Source organism: Poromitra crassiceps, assembly GCF_964638095.1.
Source record: "Poromitra crassiceps genome assembly, chromosome: 30".
Taxonomy (NCBI): Eukaryota; Metazoa; Chordata; class Actinopteri; order Beryciformes; family Melamphaidae; genus Poromitra; species Poromitra crassiceps.
Window position 1 is genome coordinate 16,625,265 of NC_139652.1, and position 21,298 is coordinate 16,646,562.

At 44.5% G+C, this 21,298-nt stretch overlaps 1 protein-coding gene across 1 annotated transcript; it reads left to right on the plus strand.

Annotated features, from left to right (window-relative positions):
* Positions 1 to 165: 165 nt before the first annotated feature.
* Positions 166 to 19,676, plus strand: api5 (apoptosis inhibitor 5). The gene is made up of 14 exons (XM_083663063.1): positions 166 to 448; positions 1,160 to 1,321; positions 3,046 to 3,139; positions 3,269 to 3,334; positions 4,768 to 4,919; positions 7,022 to 7,228; positions 8,636 to 8,740; positions 9,570 to 9,659; positions 11,037 to 11,218; positions 12,162 to 12,255; positions 12,405 to 12,461; positions 13,096 to 13,178; positions 14,312 to 14,448; positions 19,066 to 19,676. The coding sequence occupies exons 1-14, from the start codon at positions 374 to 376 to the stop codon at positions 19,143 to 19,145; spliced, it is 1,584 nt and encodes a 527-aa protein (XP_083519189.1). The 5' UTR covers positions 166 to 373; the 3' UTR covers positions 19,146 to 19,676.
* Positions 19,677 to 21,298: the final 1,622 nt, after the last annotated feature.

Below are 21,298 nucleotides of genomic sequence, written 5' to 3' on the forward strand. Positions count from 1 at the left end.
TGGACATTTTTAACCAGCAAACAAGCAAAATGTTCAAGCAAACATTCGGTGCCTGTGGGGTGCATTCACTGCACTGTCACGTGTGTTGCGCGCATTGACAGTACATAATTGCGCGGTACATGAAGTTTGCGCATGCGTTGTACCATTTCTTCCGTAGCAGTTTGTAGGCTAGGAACGTTGCAGCAACGGGCAGCGGGAGTTTCATTCACAGCTTTCTCGAATTTTCCTCTCCCCGTCCCCTTTCCACATCACACATTGCTCCATCGTACGATATTGTTTGTTACTGTCGAGGGAAACGAAGAAAAGGCGACTAGAGAGAGGATTTCTGCGCATTTATCGGCGATTATCTTAATAGGCATTCGGACGCACGCTGATGGCGGCCACTATCGAGGAGCTGTATCGTAATTACGGGATCCTTGCTGATGCTAGTAAGGACAACCTCAGCCAGGTAAACTGACGTGCTAGCTACCAGATTTGGGTATTGTTATTGTTTTAATTTTGTTCAATCCAGGTCTGCGTTGCCTAGCCATGGTAGCAGCAACTGTTTAACGCTATAACCTCCCTGACTGGCCTATATAACCTATAACCATTCTGTGCGCGCTAGGCTAACTGTGGCTAGTGAATAGGCTAACGTTAGCTTCACCATAGCATCCACGCTAGCTAAACTGTAACGTTAACGTTAGTAAACTTGACCCTCGCCATTTTTATAGATTAGGTTTTCTATCTTAATTCAACACAGGAAAACACAAAATAACCAAGTCCTTGATTCAAAACTATTTCAGTGCTACTCGTTTAGACTTGCGGTCACCATCACTAGAGTGAACATATTAAAATACAGGGATGCAAACTGTCACCTCAGGTGACCGTCACCTTTTTCATCCAAAAATAGGAGGATTTCTGTGTGGTTTTATGTCTGCCCTCAAACATATACAGGGCCCCTGGTATCTGTCACCTTTTTTACTCTGCGTGACTTTGCATCCCTGAAAATAACATATTAAAGGCTAAATATTTATTGTAACTAAGTGTGTGTGTGTGTGTCAGTCCCTTGGTTTAACACATAATGTTACACATTTCCAAATAAGTGACCCAGCATGTTTCCATATCCATTAACATTACGTGTTTATTGATGCATTCTCTCCTGTATTAATGTTATTTGTAGCACAAAGATGCCTACCAGGTGATCCTGGACGGCGTGAAGGGGGGCCCCAAGGAGAAGCGGCTTGCAGCACAGTTTATCCCCAAATTCTTCAGCAGCTTCCCAGAGCTAAATGACGAAGCCATCAACGCACAGCTTGATCTTTGTGAAGATGAAGATGTGTCGGTGAGTGTTAACACTCTTGGTACACTCAATGGTTGATTGGTCGACACTAAAATTCAAAATTGTGTCTTCTCTGTTTCCTTATTAGGTATGTGTGGCTGACTATCTTGAGCAAATTCACAGTAGTCAGGTTTATGTCATCCTAGTCTGACTAACTGGAAGCAGGCTGAGGGTCTTAACCAGGGGTGGGCAATTATTTTTCATGGGGGGCCACATGACAAACCCAGATTGCTGCCGGGGGCCGAACAAATATTGTCATGCCGTAACCCAGGAACTTTGATGATAGAGAGGACCACGGAAAAATGTCCTCGCTACCAGAGGGCCAGCTGAGGGTTGGGGGCCGAACGGCGTCGGCGTGATTTTTTTTTGGGCGTTTGAAGTCCAGTTTAGAGGAATAACTCATTTTAAATTAACAGTTGTGATGTCATTATTCAGTCTTAAACACCAATATTTGATCCTTTTCTCACTCACTCCTATGTCACCACTTGCTCTCACTGCAGGGCTTGAAATTAACTTTTTTGACCACCTACCAATATGGCTGCTAGATTTTAAAGTTACCAGCCAATTAGAATTTCCACTAGCCAAAATGTTTTTCTTGAAATAAACTAGAATACAAGTGGGTTAATTTAAGCATAAGTATCAGTAAGTGGCCAGGGATTCTCAAAGCCTGACATTATTTACAAAGCATTTATACTTCATGAAACACTGTTTACAACATGCTGCTGTTCAATGATTCTGTTGTATACTGGAAATCTAATTTTGTTTGGCTTCTCACAGAAGACTGTAAAGAAAGATAAGATGTTGAATGACTATGTTGGTCATGTTGAAATAAAAAATAATTACATGATGTAACTGCTTGCTTTAATGTCAATTCTTAATGTAAATATTAATATTTTTTAATAATGCACCAGGTTAGAGGGTACTTCCTTGTACAATGTACAGCATTAGTTCTTTGAGAATCTCTTCCATTATCAAAGCAAAACTGGTATTGTAACTAAAATATCCATATCGAATCGTATCGTATCGGAAATCGTATCGACTTGGGACCTTGTGTATCGGAATCGTATCGTATCGGGAAGTCAGTGGCGATACCCAGCCCTAATCTTACGTTGGATATATGCAAATGTTCTAGGAGAGTATTTGTATAACTGAAATAACATGTTTTTTGGGGGACCTGGCCAAGAAAAGCAGCATGAAGTTACAGATGCTACAAACATTAAATTAAATAACATAATTTTTTTTAGAGAAATAAATGGTGCAAAGCATAAACTGTTATAGAAAAGTAAACCTGTGTAATTCTCTGGCCCATGTCGTCGTATGACACACGCAACCCCCCAGACCCCGACCATTGCTGCTGAAAAAAATGGAGGAAACACGGATTTCAATCAGAGCGAAGGGAAATCCCTTTCCGCTCCTTGCGTGTCTCTCAAATGCATCCGCCGCTGTGAAACAACAACGCTAGCTAGCTAGCGTTGCTACAGACTGAAAATGGCAAGTTTAGACGAAGATTTGGATTGTGCAATAAAGCAGGCCTGCTTGGTACTTTCGGTGGATGCTTGTGTAAAGATAACAGAGCCTTTTTCCCGCTAGACCAGACAGAGTGAGAGTAAGAGCAGCCAGGCTCTCTCCTGCGCTGGTACAGCGAGAAACGGAGATAGTCTGGCATGCGAGACTAATGTCATCCTAACAAACCCTCCATGTGTCTGTGGCACTTATCTTATGTCCAGATTCGACGACAGGCCATCAAGGAGCTCCCCCGGTTTGCTACAGGCGAGAACATCCTCAGGGTGGCAGATATCCTCACCCAGCTTCTCCAGACAGGTATTGGAGTTCTCTAGCTAAATGCTATTGTACCATTGAAGGTCTGGACTCTTGATCTTGTGTCACAACTTTGATTCTCCAAATTATTACCCGACTAATGAATCATCTTACATTTCTTTGTGCTTTCAGATGACACGGCAGAATTCAACCAAGTGAATGCATCACTCGTTTCTATCTTCAAGATAGACGCCAAGGGTAAGTGTTGCCCCCCCTGTTGAACCTCAAACAAAGCTGTTGTGTGTAATGTGAAACATGACAGTTTGAGCCTTAATGAGACTCTCAATCCACTGTAGTTAGATAGTTAGTTTTTTTTTTTTTTTTTCCCGTGTCATGCCATTTCTGGCCCATCCCACATGGGATTACAAGACACTATCACACCAAAATATATATAAACATCCGGCTGTACCTCAATATACAAACAAAAATAAACAAAGTATATAATACACATACGTATGTACATACACACTAGGGATGTCGAAAATCATAATTTTTCTTGACCGACAACCGACACTCATTAGCCGACAACTGTCGGTTAACCGAGAAGATTAAAATGCGCTATTTGACTGTCTGTGCCCCATTAAACAATTACCACAACAAATGCTTGATTTTTTTCATTAGAAAGCGTTTATTTTTTACATCTACAAGCAGAAAAAAACAAGTTGAAGCCTCCAGCCATCTAAACAAAAACATTCCTCCGATAGGCTATACTTTAGAGCTGCACGCATTGCATATTATAGGCACGTCAATTGACACGCAGCTGCCCGGTGAAGTAGTGTTTGAGCGGACGACAGCCCAGGCTGCAGGGCGCACTGACAAAGTGCGCAGCATCACTACAGTATCTTCTCCTCACTAATCCCACAGTGGTTTACCTGCTTTTGGTCTCACCCCTTATTCCTCTCTCTTCACACACGCGACGAGGGCTCTGCTCTCTGTGTGTCTCAGTCGCACGCAGCTGTCAGTAGCCGCTTTCACACCGGCCTTGAAAGTGTCAATGAATACAGTCTACAAACAATCCGTCTCTGTCCCGTTCTGAAACAATTTCTCCGAACTGCGATGTGTTGGACAGTAAAGACTAACGTTAATTGTTACTTTTCAATCGTCAATTAGACCGCTTCATGTCTGCATCTCTAGGACACGGTAAAAACTACTGTTTGATCAGTGCGCGCTGAACGCTGTGAGATTAGCAAGGTGTCGGGTTTCAGGCCATGCGCTTCTCTCTCTCTCTCTCTCTCTCTCTCTCTCTCTCTCTCTCTCTGCATGTGTTTAGGAGACGTGATTTTTTTTTTTAACCGTTTAACTGATAGTATTAATCGGTTAATGTTCTAACGGTCGATTATCGGTTAAATGGTTATCGGTTGACATCCCTAATACACACACACACATACTGTACATACATATCCACATATACACACATACCCATGCATACATACATTCTTTTTTTCTTTTCTTTTTTTTTCTTTTTTACATTGCCTTTTCCTGATAAAGAGCTTCTTTTTTTTCTGTTCACTGTAACTGATGTTAGCATTTTCTGAAGAAATTGTTAGCTACGTATATCATTACACCCATACCCGCAACTAGTCCCTCTGTGCTGACTGGCACACTCACTGCCTCTGTCTGCCGTCATTCAGGTACTCTCGGAGGCCTCTTCTCCCAGATCCTGCAAGGAGAGGACATCGTGCGGGAAAGGGCCATCAAGTTTCTGTCCATCAAGCTTAAGACCCTCCCAGAGGACGTCATGACCAAGGAGGTGGAGGATTACGTCTTCTCAGAGGCAAAGAAGGTCTGAATTGATCCTACCACAGTGATCTTTCCTTCCTCAGGATTTGTCTGCATTTTTTACGTTAGCTCTGGATGTGACCACGGTCATTTCCATCAAACTATGTCGCACCATGTGATGGACTGGGATCAGGTTGGGGAATTAACAACACCAGCCACTGGCCAATGGTGGTACGTTTTGACTGTGGCTGGTAAATTTGTTGACACTCTTGCAGCCATTCTGGCATAGTTTTAAGGTTATTTTCTATTCTAAACTCATATCTGCTCTGGACAATAGTGACATTGGTCACTACATCAGCCACTGTGCGTAAGTGTCCTGCCCTGACTGGGGGGATATGGACATTAAAGGCCTTTTCGTCCCCCCCACACCATAGAAATGTGAGATGAGCTCTTGGCCTATGCGGCACTTTGTCTCCAACTCAGCTGGTTTACTGCTTCCCTGATGTAATCATGTCTCCTCTGTATGTTGACAGTGTAGACCGGGGAAGGAGCTGAGGTCTGGCAGGTCAGTGTAGGCAAAGGAGGAATAGTTCAGATTGAAGAGCTTTGCTGCAAGACTTCTCCCTTTCTTTCCCACCGGAGCTGTATCTATAATAGGGAGGAAGTGGGCAATCTCTCTCTGTCTGGGATTTTTGTCACGGAAGTGATGTCACTCAACTGGAAGTGATGTAATCAGTGATGTCACTCGAGCAATTGTGCATTGTGACATCATTGATGATGTCATCGACAGTGTGACATCATTGTGATGTCAACAGTGAGTGATGTCGTCATGATGCACGTCAAGGGGCACGGTGGCTCAGTGGTAGAGCTGTCGCCTCACAGTCAGAAGGTCCTGAGTTCGATTCTCGCCTGGGACACTGTGGGCGCTGTGGTTGTGTTCCCCCCCATATCTTCAGTGCCTACTGCCCAGGTGGGGTATCTCGTCGTAAGGGCCTTTCTGTCTGTGTGGAGTTTGCATGTTCTCCCCGTGCTCCCCCAGGGGGTTCCTCCGTATATAACCCCCCCACTAAAAACATGCAGAAGATCAGATCGTCATCGTCATCCGACCAGTGACGACAACATCCGAAGTCGGTCCCCGGGCGCTGTACGAGAAAGCGACCACTGCTCCTGGCCTGCCCCCCGGAGGAAAGGACATGCCTGGATGGGTTAAATGCAGAGGACACTTTTCACCGGCCACCGTCAGCATGAGTGTGTTGTGGCCGCATGCATGTGTTGTGGTGTTCGTGTGACAATAAAAGACGGGGCTTGTCCCGTTACGAGAGAGTTTTTTTTTTTTTTTTTTAGCAAATGTGCACTGTGCATGCCAAAGAATTCCAAGTCAATAGTTCTTTACATACATTCTTCCGTAGTTCTCTAGAATGTCCGAACAGAAATCAGCGTCTGAAATTGACGAGCCAAAATGCTGGGCGATATTTTTATGAGGAATATGGAATTACAATATTTTGGATGGTATGCTGCCAGCGTGATTTCTGAATTCTTGCGCTGAATCGTGGAACTTCTCATTTATACAGGAAAAGATTAAAAGTGACATTACAGATGTTAAAAGTGTTAGAATCAAACTGGCTTCACGCTTGTAAAATAGAACAGAATCCTGAACGATGTGGATGATGGCTTCAGCTTGGCTTGAGCACATGGCACGCGTGCAGCTGGTGTGAACGCTCTTGCCTGTTAACAAGGACGCCGAAATTAAAGTGCGTGGCTTCGACGTATGGTGTGAATGAGGGCTAAGTTGCTATATGAGTTGAATCGGTGGTTGCAGGTGTGTAATAGGTCTGTTTGAAATGTGAAATGGAGGTTAATGCTCTAATGTGATATGGGATCTCATTCCAGATTTTTGTTTGTGTGAAAAAATGATCTCTGTCCATAGTTATTTTTGTAAGCTGGTACTGGAATAAGTCCATGTGAGATTGATCTAGTGATTCGTCTCCCCCCCTGTCTCTAATATAAGATTGTTCAATCCTGTTTATTGATGGTGCTTAGCTAGACATATTCTCTGTAAAGCTCTCTGCGACATCATGCTTGTGAATTAGGGCTATACAAATAAACTTGACCTGAAAGGAGCACACAAGAACAGACGTCAATCCAGATGTTATGTTTGCGTCCCAGGTGCTGGACGATGTGACGGGGGAGGAGTTTGTGCTGCTGATGCGTGTGGTGTCCAACCTGCGGGCGCTGCAGACGGTGAACGGGCGGCAGCAGCTGGTGGAGCTGGTGGTAGAGCAGGCCCTCCTGGAGCAGGCGCTCAACCCCGCGGACCCCGACACGGTGGACCGCCTGCTGCAGTGCACGCGCCAGGCCCTGCCCCTCTTCTCTGTGAGTACAACCCACACACCCAACACTAACAGTCACGTATGCATAGTAGCTGCTGTAGTGCAGTTCTTTAGCTTTTTTTTTTAATACATTTTTATTTTTTACTTCAGTTTTGGTTGCAAGTCTGTCCCAGTTTTCATCCCAGCTATGGCTCTAGTACAAGGAACTATTTTTCCTGGGGGGTTCACATAAGTAATCCAGATTGTCGCCGGGGGCCAAAAAAATGTTGTCTTACCACAACCTCTAATTTGATCAATAGATGAAAGTCTAGAAAACATACTGTGCACTTATTCTTCAGCATTGATTATATTGAAAATCACTCCAAACAGCCAATTGAGGTCATCTCATTTGATGTTTTAGCCTCCTAAGTAAAAGGGTGTAGTTTGTCTTAGACCTCCCGGGCAGAACCATCATGAGGACCGCTTAATGCCCAGGGGCCAGTTGCACCAACTGGTCTTAACTATGCCTGGTCGTAACTCCTACGTCGGTCTTAGTTAAGACCATGGATTTACGCCTGTTGCACCAACACGGCTTACGTCTGGTCAGTATGCTGGTCGTAGCAATGCGCGTCCATGTGAATTGCCAGGGAATGCACCCTGATTGGATGATGTTGCAAAAAATGTGCCTCGCGACCTGCTTGGAGCACTGTGCCACTACGCTCTCTCAGCCACTACTGTAAAACACCCTCCCTCCTCTCACCCTCCCTCGCTCCGGGGGGAAAATGGCGGCGATTGAGCCAGAAAGACAGTCTGAATGAAATTGAATGTAACGTTCCCAATTCTATGTATTACATTCTAAAAAATTAACAGCAACATTTTGGAAGGCTAAGCCACACAAGTAGTTAGTTATAATCTAACGTCGTGCTTTCAAAGACGGCGAACTGGCGGTGTTATGACGATGACGGTCAAAAAGGTCTCCGCGGAGATCTCTGTTACAGGCAGGCTCTACGCCTCCTCCTGACGAGGCGTAGGAGTTACGCCTGGGCGTAGTGAAAATAAGGCTTAAGCCGTCTTGGTGCAACCGGCGTAGCTGTTAGGTCATAAAGTTACGACCAACTTAGCTTAAGACCAGTGTAAGACCAGTTGGTGCAACCGGCCCCAGGTCTGCTCTAGTACAAGCTGGAGGGCTAAATATGTTTTTCTTTTAAACACAATAAAACATTGCTTCTTAGTATTTACATTAACATTTCTTAGAATTTGAGAGAAAAATTTGGTTTAATTATGTAATTTTAATTACAAATTTCCACTAACTTTGATGTACATTTTGAAACTTCTTGTGCACATTGGCTCTTATTTTTAATCAGACGACAGTATATTGATTAATCTGTTATGTATACAATCATTCAAAGGAATCATCATTTTAATTTGATCGCAACTTGTGAATTCCTTCTGTTTTCCGCCCACCTTCTAGAAAAATGTGCATTCCACACGTTTTGTAACCTACTTCTGTGACCACGTCCTGCCCAACCTCAGCTCCCTGACCAGTCCTGTGGCCGAGCTGGACATTCAGTTGGAGGTAAGTTTCTCTGGGTGATTTTCAACATGCAACAGTCATTCATTTTTAGTGGGAGATGAGACTTTTCATAGCTTTTGTGTTACTGGCCACGTCCATGTTGCCTCCTCGATTGACATCATTTTGCACTTGGGAAAAGTTTGGTTCATGTCGTCTCTTCAAGTCCAGTGCCGCTTTGTGGCATTTGACCCAGCTTAGGATTCTTTTGATCTGTGTTTGGCTGCAAAAAGGTATTCATCAAAATGGGAAATTACCACAACCCAAGGGCTACTAAATCTTTCTGAGGCCTGCGATTATCTAGTCTACCAGCCACTCGGACATGTTATTGATCATTATATAGAGGTCCAAGCAGCTGTGGTTACATGTCACTTTAAAGGACTTTATATTTTGCATTTTAGAATGTGTGATTATTTTTCTGTATTGCTTCATCTTCTACTATTGACGTGACCGTTGCACTACCGGTAAGTCAAATTCCTTGTTTGTAATCTGATTACTTATTGTGGCTATGAAAGTGAATCTTGAATCAGCAGACAAACAGATTTGTTTCTTGCCCTGGATTTAGTCGGGTATCCTGAATCAGCACTTGGGTCCTTGAGAGGTTTGATAAATGTGTGAAGTGGATATTCCTAATGTCTGACATTTGGTGAGCGGTGGTAGCAGTAAACAAAGTCAGCGTGCGTGGCAGCCACCTGTCCGATGCTGTGTGTTGTTAATGGGTCATTAGCCTGCACCGTGTAACACTGTTTCTCATTAGCAGCACAATTCAGTCTGAGAGGAGCTGTTAAACTGTGTGTGTGTGTGTGTGTGTGTGTGTGTGTGTGTGTGTGTCTAGGTGCTGAAACTGATGGCTGAGATGAGTCCGTTCTGTGGAGACATGGAAAAGCTGGAGTCGAACGTCAACATCCTCTTTAAAAAGCTGCTGGTAAGGATGGATTGGATTCTGCTGCTGTAGCTGCACACAGAGGAAATATACATTGGCAGGTTTTTAGGGATGCATGATATATCGGCAATCACATCGGTATCGGCCAATGTTAGTCATTTTTTAATATAGCGGTATATTATCAGTCCGATAAGCAAAATAATGTTAATATCGGTACCGGCCAATACCGGAGGATCAATAAGCTTTACGGTTCTCTTACCGATGCTGGAGAAATTAAGAAAATAGATTTCCTATTTATAATTGCTGCATAAACGTTATCTTGCACATTTTATCTCACCAACTCCGTAAGACTGCTTGGTGCTTTCGGTGGATGGTTGTAAAGATAACGGAAGAAGGAAAAAAGACACACCCATCCTAAAAAAAAACACTACTGGGTTGGGTGCTGGATCAAAAAATACCTTAAGCCAGTGAAAGAAGTAGGATCCACACCTTTGTAGCTCCAGTTTGAAGGTTTTTATTCACACAGGCTCTTCCTCAGATGCTTTCTCTAAAGATAACGGAGCATTTTTTTCTGCTATACCAGAGTGAGAGTAAGAGGAGCCAGACTCTGTCCTGTGCTGGTACAGCGCCAAACGGAGAGTCTGGCAAGCGAGACTACCCACTTCATAGATGTTACTGTGTGTGTGCGCCTAGGTATATTATATAGACTACCCACACATAGACTTTACTGTGTGTGTGCCCCTAGGTATATTATATAGACTACCCACACATAGACTTTACTGTGTGTGTGCCCCTAGGTATATTATATAGACTACCCACACATAGACTTTACTGTGTGTGTGCGCCTAGGTATATTATATAGACTACCCACACATAGACTTTACTGTGTGTGTGTGTGCCTAGGTATATTATATAGACTACCCACACATAGACTTTACTGTGTGTGTGCGCCTAGGTATATTATATAGACTACCCACACATAGACTTTACTGTGTGTGTGCCCCTAGGTATATTATATAGACTACCCACACATAGACGTTACTGTGTGTGTGTGTGCCTAGGTATATTATATAGACTACCCACACATAGACTTTACTGTGTGTGTGCGCCTAGGTATATTATATAGACTACCCACACATAGATGTTACTGTGTGTGTGTGCGCCTAGGTATATTATATAGACTACCCACACATAGACTTTACTGTGTGTGCCTTGGTACTTTACTGTGTGTGTGTGCGCCTAGGTATATAAAAAGTCTTTGTATAAAAGCCTTAATGGTCACAGCTGGACATTAAAGCAGAGGTTAACTTTTTTAGCCTTTATTTTACAATTGTATTATTATTATTATTATTTGGCTTGATCTGACAGAAAGTTCCAGTCGTGACTGGTGAGTTTCCAGCTCTCTTTCTGTCCGTGTAGGAGTTCATGCCTCTGCCTCCGGAGGAGGAGGGGACCGGGGAGAATGCTGCGAGCGAGGAGCCCAAGCTGCAGTTCAGCTATGTGGAGTGTCTCCTCTTCAGCTTCCACCAGCTGGGCAAGAAGCTGCCTGACTTCCTCCTTGACAAGGTGGACGCGGAACAACTCAAAGACTTCAAGATCAGGTGAGGGGGCGGCTCTGAAAACATCTGTCTCCTGCTTTCAAAGTTCTCAACATGATAAACCTAGCAGTTTGCTTGTCCACCTCCCATACTTATTTATGTTGCTGTGAACTGTGGGCGGAGCTCTACAGTTGTTCAAACATTAAGATGAATCTGAGCAGCAATGGGTACCGCTTCAAATAGAGTAACATACATTTTCATCATAACTTTGCTTAACCATTGAAACGTTTTTATTAGGGAAGCCGGTGGCGACTAATTTTCCTGATGTTTAAATGGAAATTTTAATTTCGACTAGTCTATAAGTAAGAAAACACTCAGAAAACAGCCAAAACTGAGTGCAATTTAATCTATAGGGTTAAAACGTTGTCCGAAAAAATTGTGTGTGTATTTAAGAGCCACGTTTGTCATAATCGTCAATATTCATAACATCTTGCGCTGTTTATGAACATTGCAAATCAGAAAACATCAACAACTCACCCCGGCACCGTGTATTCAGGCTAAATATACACATGTATCTTTCAGAAGCCTTTGCATTCAACAAAGTTGAGTGGAAGCATCTTGTGCAGTCATTCATTACCATATGAGATGCGTCATCTTGTCTGGCTAACGGGTTAGCTTGTCTGGCTAACGCGTTAGCAATGCTATAGCGTCCACAATTGTCCTTGCGTCCACATGCCTGTGCTGAATGTCGGTCGAGTGGTTAATGTTATATGCCAGTTTTACACAGTCTACATGCAACCATCTTTTCCTTTACTGGTTAAAAATACTGCCAAACTGCACTTACAGGGTCGCTCTATCAGCTAAACGGCCTGGATTAGCAACTTTTAGACCGAAGACAATGCCAGTAGTTTGTGGATATTAGTGGGATTTTTGGGATTTTTGGCCAATCTAAAAGGGGCTTTAGAGTTGACTGTGTGTTTCTCTGTGTGTTTCTGTGCTCCCACAGGTTACAGTACTTTGCCAGAGGCCTGCAGGTTTACATCAGGCAGCTACGAGTCGCACTGCAAGGCAAGACAGGAGATGCTCTGAAGACAGACGAGGTAAAATCTGCTGCTGCAAAACTTGTGCCGTGTAATCAAGAACAACTTGCAAATGATTATTTTGTCACTACTGGTCTCGGTTGACTTGTATTCTTGCCATTGTGCTGTAAAATATATCTCAAACACTCTTATCCTTTTTGTGGAACCAGAACAAAATCAAAGTGGTGGCCCTCAAAATCACCAACAACATCAACGTTCTCATCAAGGTAAGCTGTTTAAGATATGGTGGGAGAATAAAGACAAAATACAGACCTCACATCATAACCCATAGATGTTTGTTTCTGGGAGATTTTTATCGAATTAGGGCCTGTGTCCACCTAGCGTCTTTTTCCGACGTTAAACGCTGGAAGTACGCTGGGAAGCGCTGATCTCGGCGCACAATATAACAAGGAAGCAGACTGAAACTAACGTTAGCTCAGTGCGGTAGTAGCTTGATAGCTGACAGCTAACATTAGCAAACAACACACATAGGAGTGATTTAGCTCAACACTCACCAGAAATATTAAGTGTCTAGCCGATCTGCTCCCACAATTGAGCCTTTCTGTCTCTGTTGCGATAGTTTCTCCATATGATTAGTTGCCAGAAAAGGAGCACCCAACACCAGCGTCTTTCTGAAAAGTTAAAATATTTTCAGCTGGGAGCGGTGGGAGCGCTGGGAGTCGGGCGCACAAAAACACCAGAGCGCTGGGAAAATAGACGCTGGACACAGCGCACTTTCTCTAGACGTCTGTGTGCGCCCGCATACGCTCTCCCCCCATTGGAAACAACTGAAAATAGACGCCGGAGCTGATGAAAAGACGCTAGGTGGACACAGGCCCTTAAACTGTATTTTCTCTCCAGGATCTTTTCCACAACCCCCCGTCATACAAGAGCACAGTCACACTGTCCTGGAAGCCTGTTCAGAGGACAGAGGCAGCAGTAGCGTAAGTCTCCTCCCCTACGACCACACAGACTCAATCACTACAGTATTGGCAGTTTTAACAAGTTGTTTTTAATCAGTTGTTACACAGATTTGAATTTCAAATACTTATCCTGCATTAAACCATATGGCACTAATTGTGTTGTGCACTTTTGCAGACCCAAGCAGGTTAAAATGAAAAGGTCTCTTTCAAGTCCACAGAGGTGGAAAATATGATTTAAAAAAAGTGACATCTTTAAAGCTGCATTCAGCAATGTTTTTGTGTTGAAATAAGTGTTAAATGGCTCTATATTCTGACAGCAGTCACTGAAATAGAGTGTTTGGTCAGTAACTTGGAACCCCCGCTGTCCTCTATCTCTCTCCTGTGGTCGGACGTATCTCCGCAACCGTAACTCGTAGAGACTCGGGGATGACGGCGTTGGATTCGAGGTGAAAAAATAAATATGGTCCTTTAGAGGCATCACGATCTGACCTTCTGTTTCCCAGAAAATTAACACTTCTCTGATTGGATAGTGGGAGGTCGACACCAAATTCTTATCCAATCAGAGAAATGTTGACATTTTCTGGGAAACGGAAGGTCAGATCATGATGCCACTAAAAGAGTGTATCTTTTCATCCCTGAATCTCTACGAGTTACGGTTGCGGAGATATGTCCGCCCTGCATGAAGGACTACAGGAGAGAGATGGAGGACAGCGGGGAGGTTGCGGGGTTCTAAGTTACTGACCAAACACTCTATTTCAGTGATTGCTGTCAGAATATAGATATGATATAATATATGCATCATATCTATAATATATAGATATTATTTTAACACTAAAACATCGCTGAATGCAGCTTTAAGTACTTAATTTGCCAAGTAGAAAAACTCTGCAGAATTTTGTTATTGTTGCAAAGGAACCCAAAATTCAGGCTTAACTTTGAACATGTTACTTTTTTCTGTCACATTTTCACAGCTTTACTACACAATATACAGCCAGTTCTGCAACTTGTCTCCCACTTGCTGACACCTATATCTCCTTTAGGGGGAGGTGAACTGATGCAAAGACCTTCCATGTCTCAGACAACAGCCTCATGCACGGTTTCACTATTGTAATGTCAGACTTCAATGTAGCTTCTCATCTAACCCTCTTGTGCAGACCCAAGCGTCCGTCAGGTGAGGAGATGGGCACCGGAGGCAGCATGAAGAAACCCATCTCACCTTTGCCCCGGAGGGACGCACGGCAAATCTACAACCCCCCCAGCGGCAAGTACAGCGCCACCATCGGCACCTATGGTGAGGAACACCTGGTGGCACGCGTTTTATTTTTCCAACACCGGTCTACGGCATATCCACTTTTACATTGATATTTTACATTTTTGGCATGTAGCCGCCACTCATCCAGAGCACATTTAGTTTAAATGGCTGATCGCACTCTTTCTAATCACCTCTCAGCTTCACTAACATGCGTTTTCCGTGATCAGATTGCAATCGGATAGTGCTTGACCACTTGAAAGTACAGTTTTAAATGCCCCCAAGACACATTGAAGATGGATTGCGATCTGATCGGCCAAACCACCAACGGCGGTGGTCAGGGACGCATTTTGACCACATTGAACACAAGTGTAAATGCAATGTGTCCTCTCAATCCCCATACAGCAACTGTATGCGGATTGAGAGGACACCCGTTTTGGGTGATCAGATTGCAATCTGATCACCCAAAATACATGCTAACGCCAGGTCTAAATGGAATCAGGCTAATGTGGTCAAGCACTATCCAATTGCAATCTGATCACAGAAAACGCATGTTAGTGCCAGGTGTAAACGGCCTGTTAGAGTGAAATTAAGGTGATAAATGAGTGGGACAGTTAGAGGTGATATAGAGACGCACAGGAGATGTATGACCAATAACGACACGAGTGGCATTCAAATATCTTAAAGGGATAGTTGGGTTTGTTTGAAGTGGGGTCCTATCAGCTAGTTGCATACACTAAATGAAATAGGTACAGTGTTCTGGACACTGAGCGCACCGTTTATCGAGACCCGGCACTCTGAAGCAACAGCCTCCACAGCTCTGTCTCTCTAGTACACGGGGCCAAGGACTAAAATGTAATTTAGCCACCTAAAACAATGCCCACATAAACAAATCGATATCACTGTACATGCACGCTCTATTGTGACAATTTTCAGCGCTTTACTTTTCCGCCAAACAGCCCTCTCGTTCGGCACTACTTTTTCTCCCAACCGTACAACTGCCGTATTCCTCCGCTAAACGCCTGCAACAATTTATTCATTTATTTGAGGGACTTTGTTTTCTTTTTTTAGGGACAATGCACATTACTAAATTAGGCAGTGTTAATTTTCAGCTGTCCCTTGGAACTCCAGTTAGAATCAGAACTGATCATAAATGTCACTTGACAGCTCAGTAATCCTCTCTGCCACTGTGTTGGCTGAAAGGCTCATGTTGCTTAAGTGACTTTTTTCTCTGGACAGATGATATTTGTAACCTGCAGCATGCAGTCTTTTAGAAACGTGCCTTCAGTAAACGGCTTCCCCGCTTTGCAGATCATCTCACTCACCACGTAACTTACTTCAACTGCTGCACCAGCCTCCTTTCTCCCTTCTGGAAGAGATTTTGTTGTATTCACAGCCAGTGTTTCCCATACATAAAGGAATTTGTGGCGGGCCGCCACAAAAGGATTTGGACCGCCACAAAAAGATGTTGACCAAAAACCTTTTTTTTTTTTTTTTTTACCAGTGCATCTGAACGCAACATGCAAGATATCCGCTGAATAAGTGTCCAATAAATGTTCATGTCATTCTGGCTTCTGGCAATACTTCTGTTATAGCATTTCAGTCTGGAATATCATCTGCTCGCTACCCAGGCAATTATGTATGTACTTAACCTAACTAACTATCCGGTGTGCACAACATTGTCCGGGCCGTATGAAATCATTTTAGGGGCCGTGAGTTTGAGACCCCTGATTTACAGCGACACACAGGGAGGAGGGAGCGGAAGCCGCTCTGATTGACATGGTCGGAGCCAATGACAGAGTTTGTAATAAGCCGGGAGCGAGCGGACATCCGGCTGCCACCGAAACAGTCGCTCCAATGGGAGAGCAGCTGTAGAGCAGGGGAGGGTTTATCCTTGTTGCCTGTTTCCGTGGTGCCAGACTCCTCGGACGGAAGGGAGAGGAGTCTGGCCAGCGACACTACTAGCGGGCTAATTGTTAAAGCCAGAGTGAAGGTACTGGTACCTGAAACTAGAAGACCCTAAGGCATCCATTGGTACCAACATGCCATGCTAGCTTGTTGTGAAGACGGCTAAATGACGCTACAAAGTTAGGCTCAATTCTGAACATTGGGTCGCAACTTAATGATAACTAAGGAAAAATGTGGGTCGTGACGCGTGAGGCCAGAACAGTTGAGAACCACTGTCCTACATCCACACTGAACTCCTGCCTGTGTTCCCCTGTCTGAACCACTGTCCTACATCCACACTGAACTCCTGTGTGTGTTCTCCTGTCTGAACCACTGTCCTACATCCACACTGAACTCCTGTGTGTGTTCCCCTGTCTGAACCACTGTCCTACATCCACACTGAACTCCTGTGTGTGTTCCCCTGTCTGAACCACTGTCCTACATCCACACTGAACTCCTGTGTGTGTTCTCCTGTCTGAACCACTGTCCTACATCCACACTGAACTCCTGTCTGTGTTCCCCTGTCTGAACCACTGTCCTACATCCACACTGAACTCCTGCCTGTGTTCCCCTGTCTGAACCACTGTCCTACATCCACACTGAACTCCTGTCTATGTTCCCCTGTCTGAACCACTGTCCTACATCCACACTGAACTCCTGCCTGTGTTCCCCTGTCTGAACCACTGTCCTACATCCACACTGAACTCCTGTCTGTTCCCCTGTCTGAACCACTGTCCTGATCCACACTGAACTCCTGTGTGTTCCCCTGTCTGAACCACTGTCCTACATCCACACTGAACTCCTGTCTGTGTTCCCCTGTCTGAACCACTGTCCTACATCCACACTGAACTCCTGCCTGTGTTCCCCTGTCTGAACCACTGTCCTACATCCACACTGACCTCCTGTCTGTGTTCTCCTGTCTGAACCACTGTCCTACATCCACACTGAACTCCTGTGTGTGTTCCCCTGTCTGAACCACTGTCCTACATCCACACTGAACTCCTGTGTGTGTTCCCCTGTCTGAACCACTGTCCTACATCCACACTGACCTCCTGTGTGTGTTCTCCTGTCTGAACCACTGTCCTACATCCACACTGAACTCCTGTCTATGTTCCCCTGTCTGAACCACTGTCCTACATCCACACTGAACTCCTGTGTGTGTTCCCCTGTCTGAACCACTGTCCTACATCCACACTGAACTCCTGTGTGTGTTCCCCTGTCTGAACCACTGTCCTACATCCACACTGAACTCCTGCCTGTGTTCCCCTGTCTGAACCACTGTCCTACATCCACACTGAACTCCTGCCTGTGTTCCCCTGTCTGAACCACTGTCCTACATCCACACTGAACTCCTGTCTATGTTCCCCTGTCTGAACCACTGTCCTACATCCACACTGAACTCCTGTGTGTGTTCCCCTGTCTGAACCACTGTCCTGATCCACACTGAACTCCTGTGTGTGTTCCCCTGTCTGAACCACTGTCCTACATCCACACTGAACTCCTGTCTGTGTTCCCCTGTCTGAACCACTGTCCTACATCCACACTGAACTCCTGTGTGTGTTCCCCTGTCTGAACCACTGTCCTACATCCACACTGAACTCCTGTGTGTGTTCCCCTGTCTGAACCACTGTCCTACATCCACACTGAACTCCTGTGTGTGTTCCCCTGTCTGAACCACTGTCCTACATCCACACTGAACTCCTGTGTGTGTTCTCCTGTCTGAACCACTGTCCTACATCCACACTGAACTCCTGTCTGTTCCCCTGTCTGAACCACTGTCCTACATCCACACTGAACTCCTGTGTGTGTTCTCCTGTCTGAACCACTGTCCTACATCCACACTGAACTCCTGTGTGTGTTCCCCTGTCTGGACCACTGTCCTACATCCACACTGAACTCCTGTGTGTGTTCCCCTGTCTGGACCACTGTCCTACATCCACACTGAACTCCTGTGTGTGTTCCCCTGTCTGAACCACTGTCCTACATCCACACTGAACTCCTGTGTGTTCCCCTGTCTGAACCACTGTCCTACATCCACACTGAACTCCTGTCTGTGTTCCCCTGTCTGAACCACTGTCCTGATCCACACTGAACTCCTGTCTGTTCCCCTGTCTGAACCACTGTCCTACATCCACACTGAACTCCTGCCTGTGTTCCCCTGTCTGAACCACTGTCCTACATCCACACTGAACTCCTGTGTGTGTTCCCCTGTCTGAACCACTGTCCTACATCCACACTGAACTCCTGTGTGTGTTCCCCTGTCTGAACCACTGTCCTACATCCACACTGAACTCCTGTCTGTGTTCCCCTGTCTGAACCACTGTCCTACATCCACACTGAACTCCTGTCTGTGTTCCCCTGTCTGAACCACTGTCCTGATCCACACTGAACTCCTGTGTGTTCCCCTGTCTGAACCACTGTCCTACATCCACACTGAACTCCTGTCTGTGTTCCCCTGTCTGAACCACTGTCCTACATCCACACTGAACTCCTGTCTGTGTTCCCCTGTCTGAACCACTGTCCTACATCCACACTGAACTCCTGTGTGTGTTCTCCTGTCTGAACCACTGTCCTACATCCACACTGAACTCCTGTCTGTTCCCCTGTCTGAACCACTGTCCTACATCCACACTGAACTCCTGTCTGTTCCCCTGTCTGGACCACTGTCCTGATCCACACTGAACTCCTGTCTGTTCCCCTGTCTGACTCCAGAGCAGCGTGGAGGCTTCAGGGGCGGCCGGGGACGAGGCTTCGGAGCCAGAGGCAACAGGAGCCGGGGCCGAATCTACTGAGACGCGCACAAACACACGTACGCTCATGGAACTGCAGCACATCAGGATCCTTGCCGTATGAAGGCGAGCTACCCATCGTCCTCTTTTTAACCCGTCTCCATATCTTTTTTTCTCAAGTTCAAAACACACATCCAGGAAGTACTCTGGTTTTTGTTTTTTTGTTTCCCGTCTTCAGAATCTTCTCGGCGGAGTACGTGCTCGGACTTTTCTACTTAACCCTTTCAACAATTTCATCATCCATTCTACTTGGCCAAGTAAATCTTCATGTTAATTTTTTTTATATTGCGTGTATTTTTGTGGAACAAAAGACTGCCAAGTTCAATATTTTTGTCAGATTGTCGTAGAAACAGAAAACAGAGACTGTTGTTTTGCAACACGTTTGATGAAATGCATTCTTTCTACCTTTTTATTTAATCTTACGTTTTTTTTTTTTTTTTTTTAGAGCTTGAATTGGATTGGCGGACTGTTGCTACTTTGTATGAATCTATGATGTTTAATTGGATTTTATCATAAACTTGTATGGAAGTATGACCTTTTTGTCCTTTTTTGTTTGGTTCCTGTAGTAGTGTACATTAATAGTTGTAGTAGATTAAGTAACGGTTAAACTGCAAGCTCCAGTCGAGAGCGAGAGAAAGACGTCACTCAGCGCACTGCTGCTTCAAAATGTTCATATTTAAACCTGAAAACTTTAGTTTAAAAGCCTATTCTGTTTGTATGACATGGCTTCAAAAGGATTTGTTCATTGATTCCAGAAGCACAAACTGTCAATAAATCACTATTTAAACAGGACCGGTGCAAAGAACCACAGCATCACATGAACAAGGCTACTTAGTGGAACGATGAGTGCCGCTGCCCTCTGGATCTTGATTGGCCCTAAAAGCCTCATTGTCCGATGGCTGAATGACTATTGATGGACTTGGATCAAGTCTTGCATGGAACACAGGGATTTGATGGTGTCGACTATTTTTCATCATTGGATGTTTCACAAAGCCTGAATGTAGCTTTGTAGCTTGATTCTTATTTAACAACGTTTGATTTGTTGGTCCACTTTAAATGTTTTTATTTTATTTTAATTTCCCTTTCGACTTGAAGTGAATCCCAGCGACACTGCAGTTCAGAAGTTGTCTCATTTTGTGTGTTGTTAGTCTAGCCTCAGATGATCAGCCAGCATCAATATAGAGAATTATTTATCCAGACTGATGATACACATAATAATTCCCCTGAAACCTTTCTACTAAATGTAAACGTGGTTCCGAGCCACACGTGGACGTGTTACTGCTGATGTTTTTGCATGCGTTTTGGATATACAACAGGTGTTATTTCAATAGTTTTGCATTAAAGCCACATGATGGATAAATGATTGATCTATTTGAATTTGAATATAAGCCTGTTAGGTCAGTGTCGCTCAATGCATGGCTCCACTTTCCCAGCCAAATACAATAGATGTAATATAATGTAGAAAGCATTATAGCACAAGGGAGTGCTCACAAAAATAGTGAAGACCCCCCTCCACTCCAAAATGTTTCTTTGTTCCTTCACTTGAAGGTTTGAGCTTCACCGTGCAGAACGTCTGGGCAGAACGTCTGGACAGAGTTTGACACTAGGAGGCTGTATCATCTGCTGAAAGTCTCTGTGCTCACAGAAAGGGCCACTCCCTACCAGCATGATTTGTGATATCACAAATACTCGGAGCCAATCCCCGTGCAGTATTCAGCAGTTAAACTTTAAAAAGCAACACTTTGCATATTTACAGATTCTGGAATTTTGAATGCGGGAGAAGGAGTTATTTTAAGGACTTCAACAAGACATTTGAACAAACTTTAGGCATTTAGGTTCTTGACTCCAGAGTGGCTTACAATTAGAATAAACCTCAATTCCAAGATTCCAAACATTAGCAGCAACCAATAATACAGGCTTCAGGTAGTAGACAGTGGTTCTCTTGTCTTCTCTTTTCTCTCTCTCTCGCGGGGGGGGGGGGGCGCTTTGAAGTAGAAAAGAGTAGAATGGGGCGTTCAATAACTGAAGCGACTATAAATAGCTGCTGCCACCATATTTCAAACACTTTATTTTACACAACCTGGTGGAGGGTCTGCTTCCCGTTCAGTCATGCACACTTGTTCTTGTTCTTGCATCCAATTTTAACTGACAATTGC

Coding starts and splice junctions, on each gene's coding strand:
- api5 (XM_083663063.1), top strand. CDS start 374: ATGGCGGCCACTATCGAGGAGCTGTATCGTAATTACGGGATCCTTGCT. Junction 7,229..8,635: donor AGGCCCTGCCCCTCTTCTCT/GTGAGTACAACC, acceptor CCCACCTTCTAG/AAAAATGTGCATTCCACACG. Junction 8,741..9,569: donor AGCTGGACATTCAGTTGGAG/GTAAGTTTCTCT, acceptor GTGTGTGTCTAG/GTGCTGAAACTGATGGCTGA.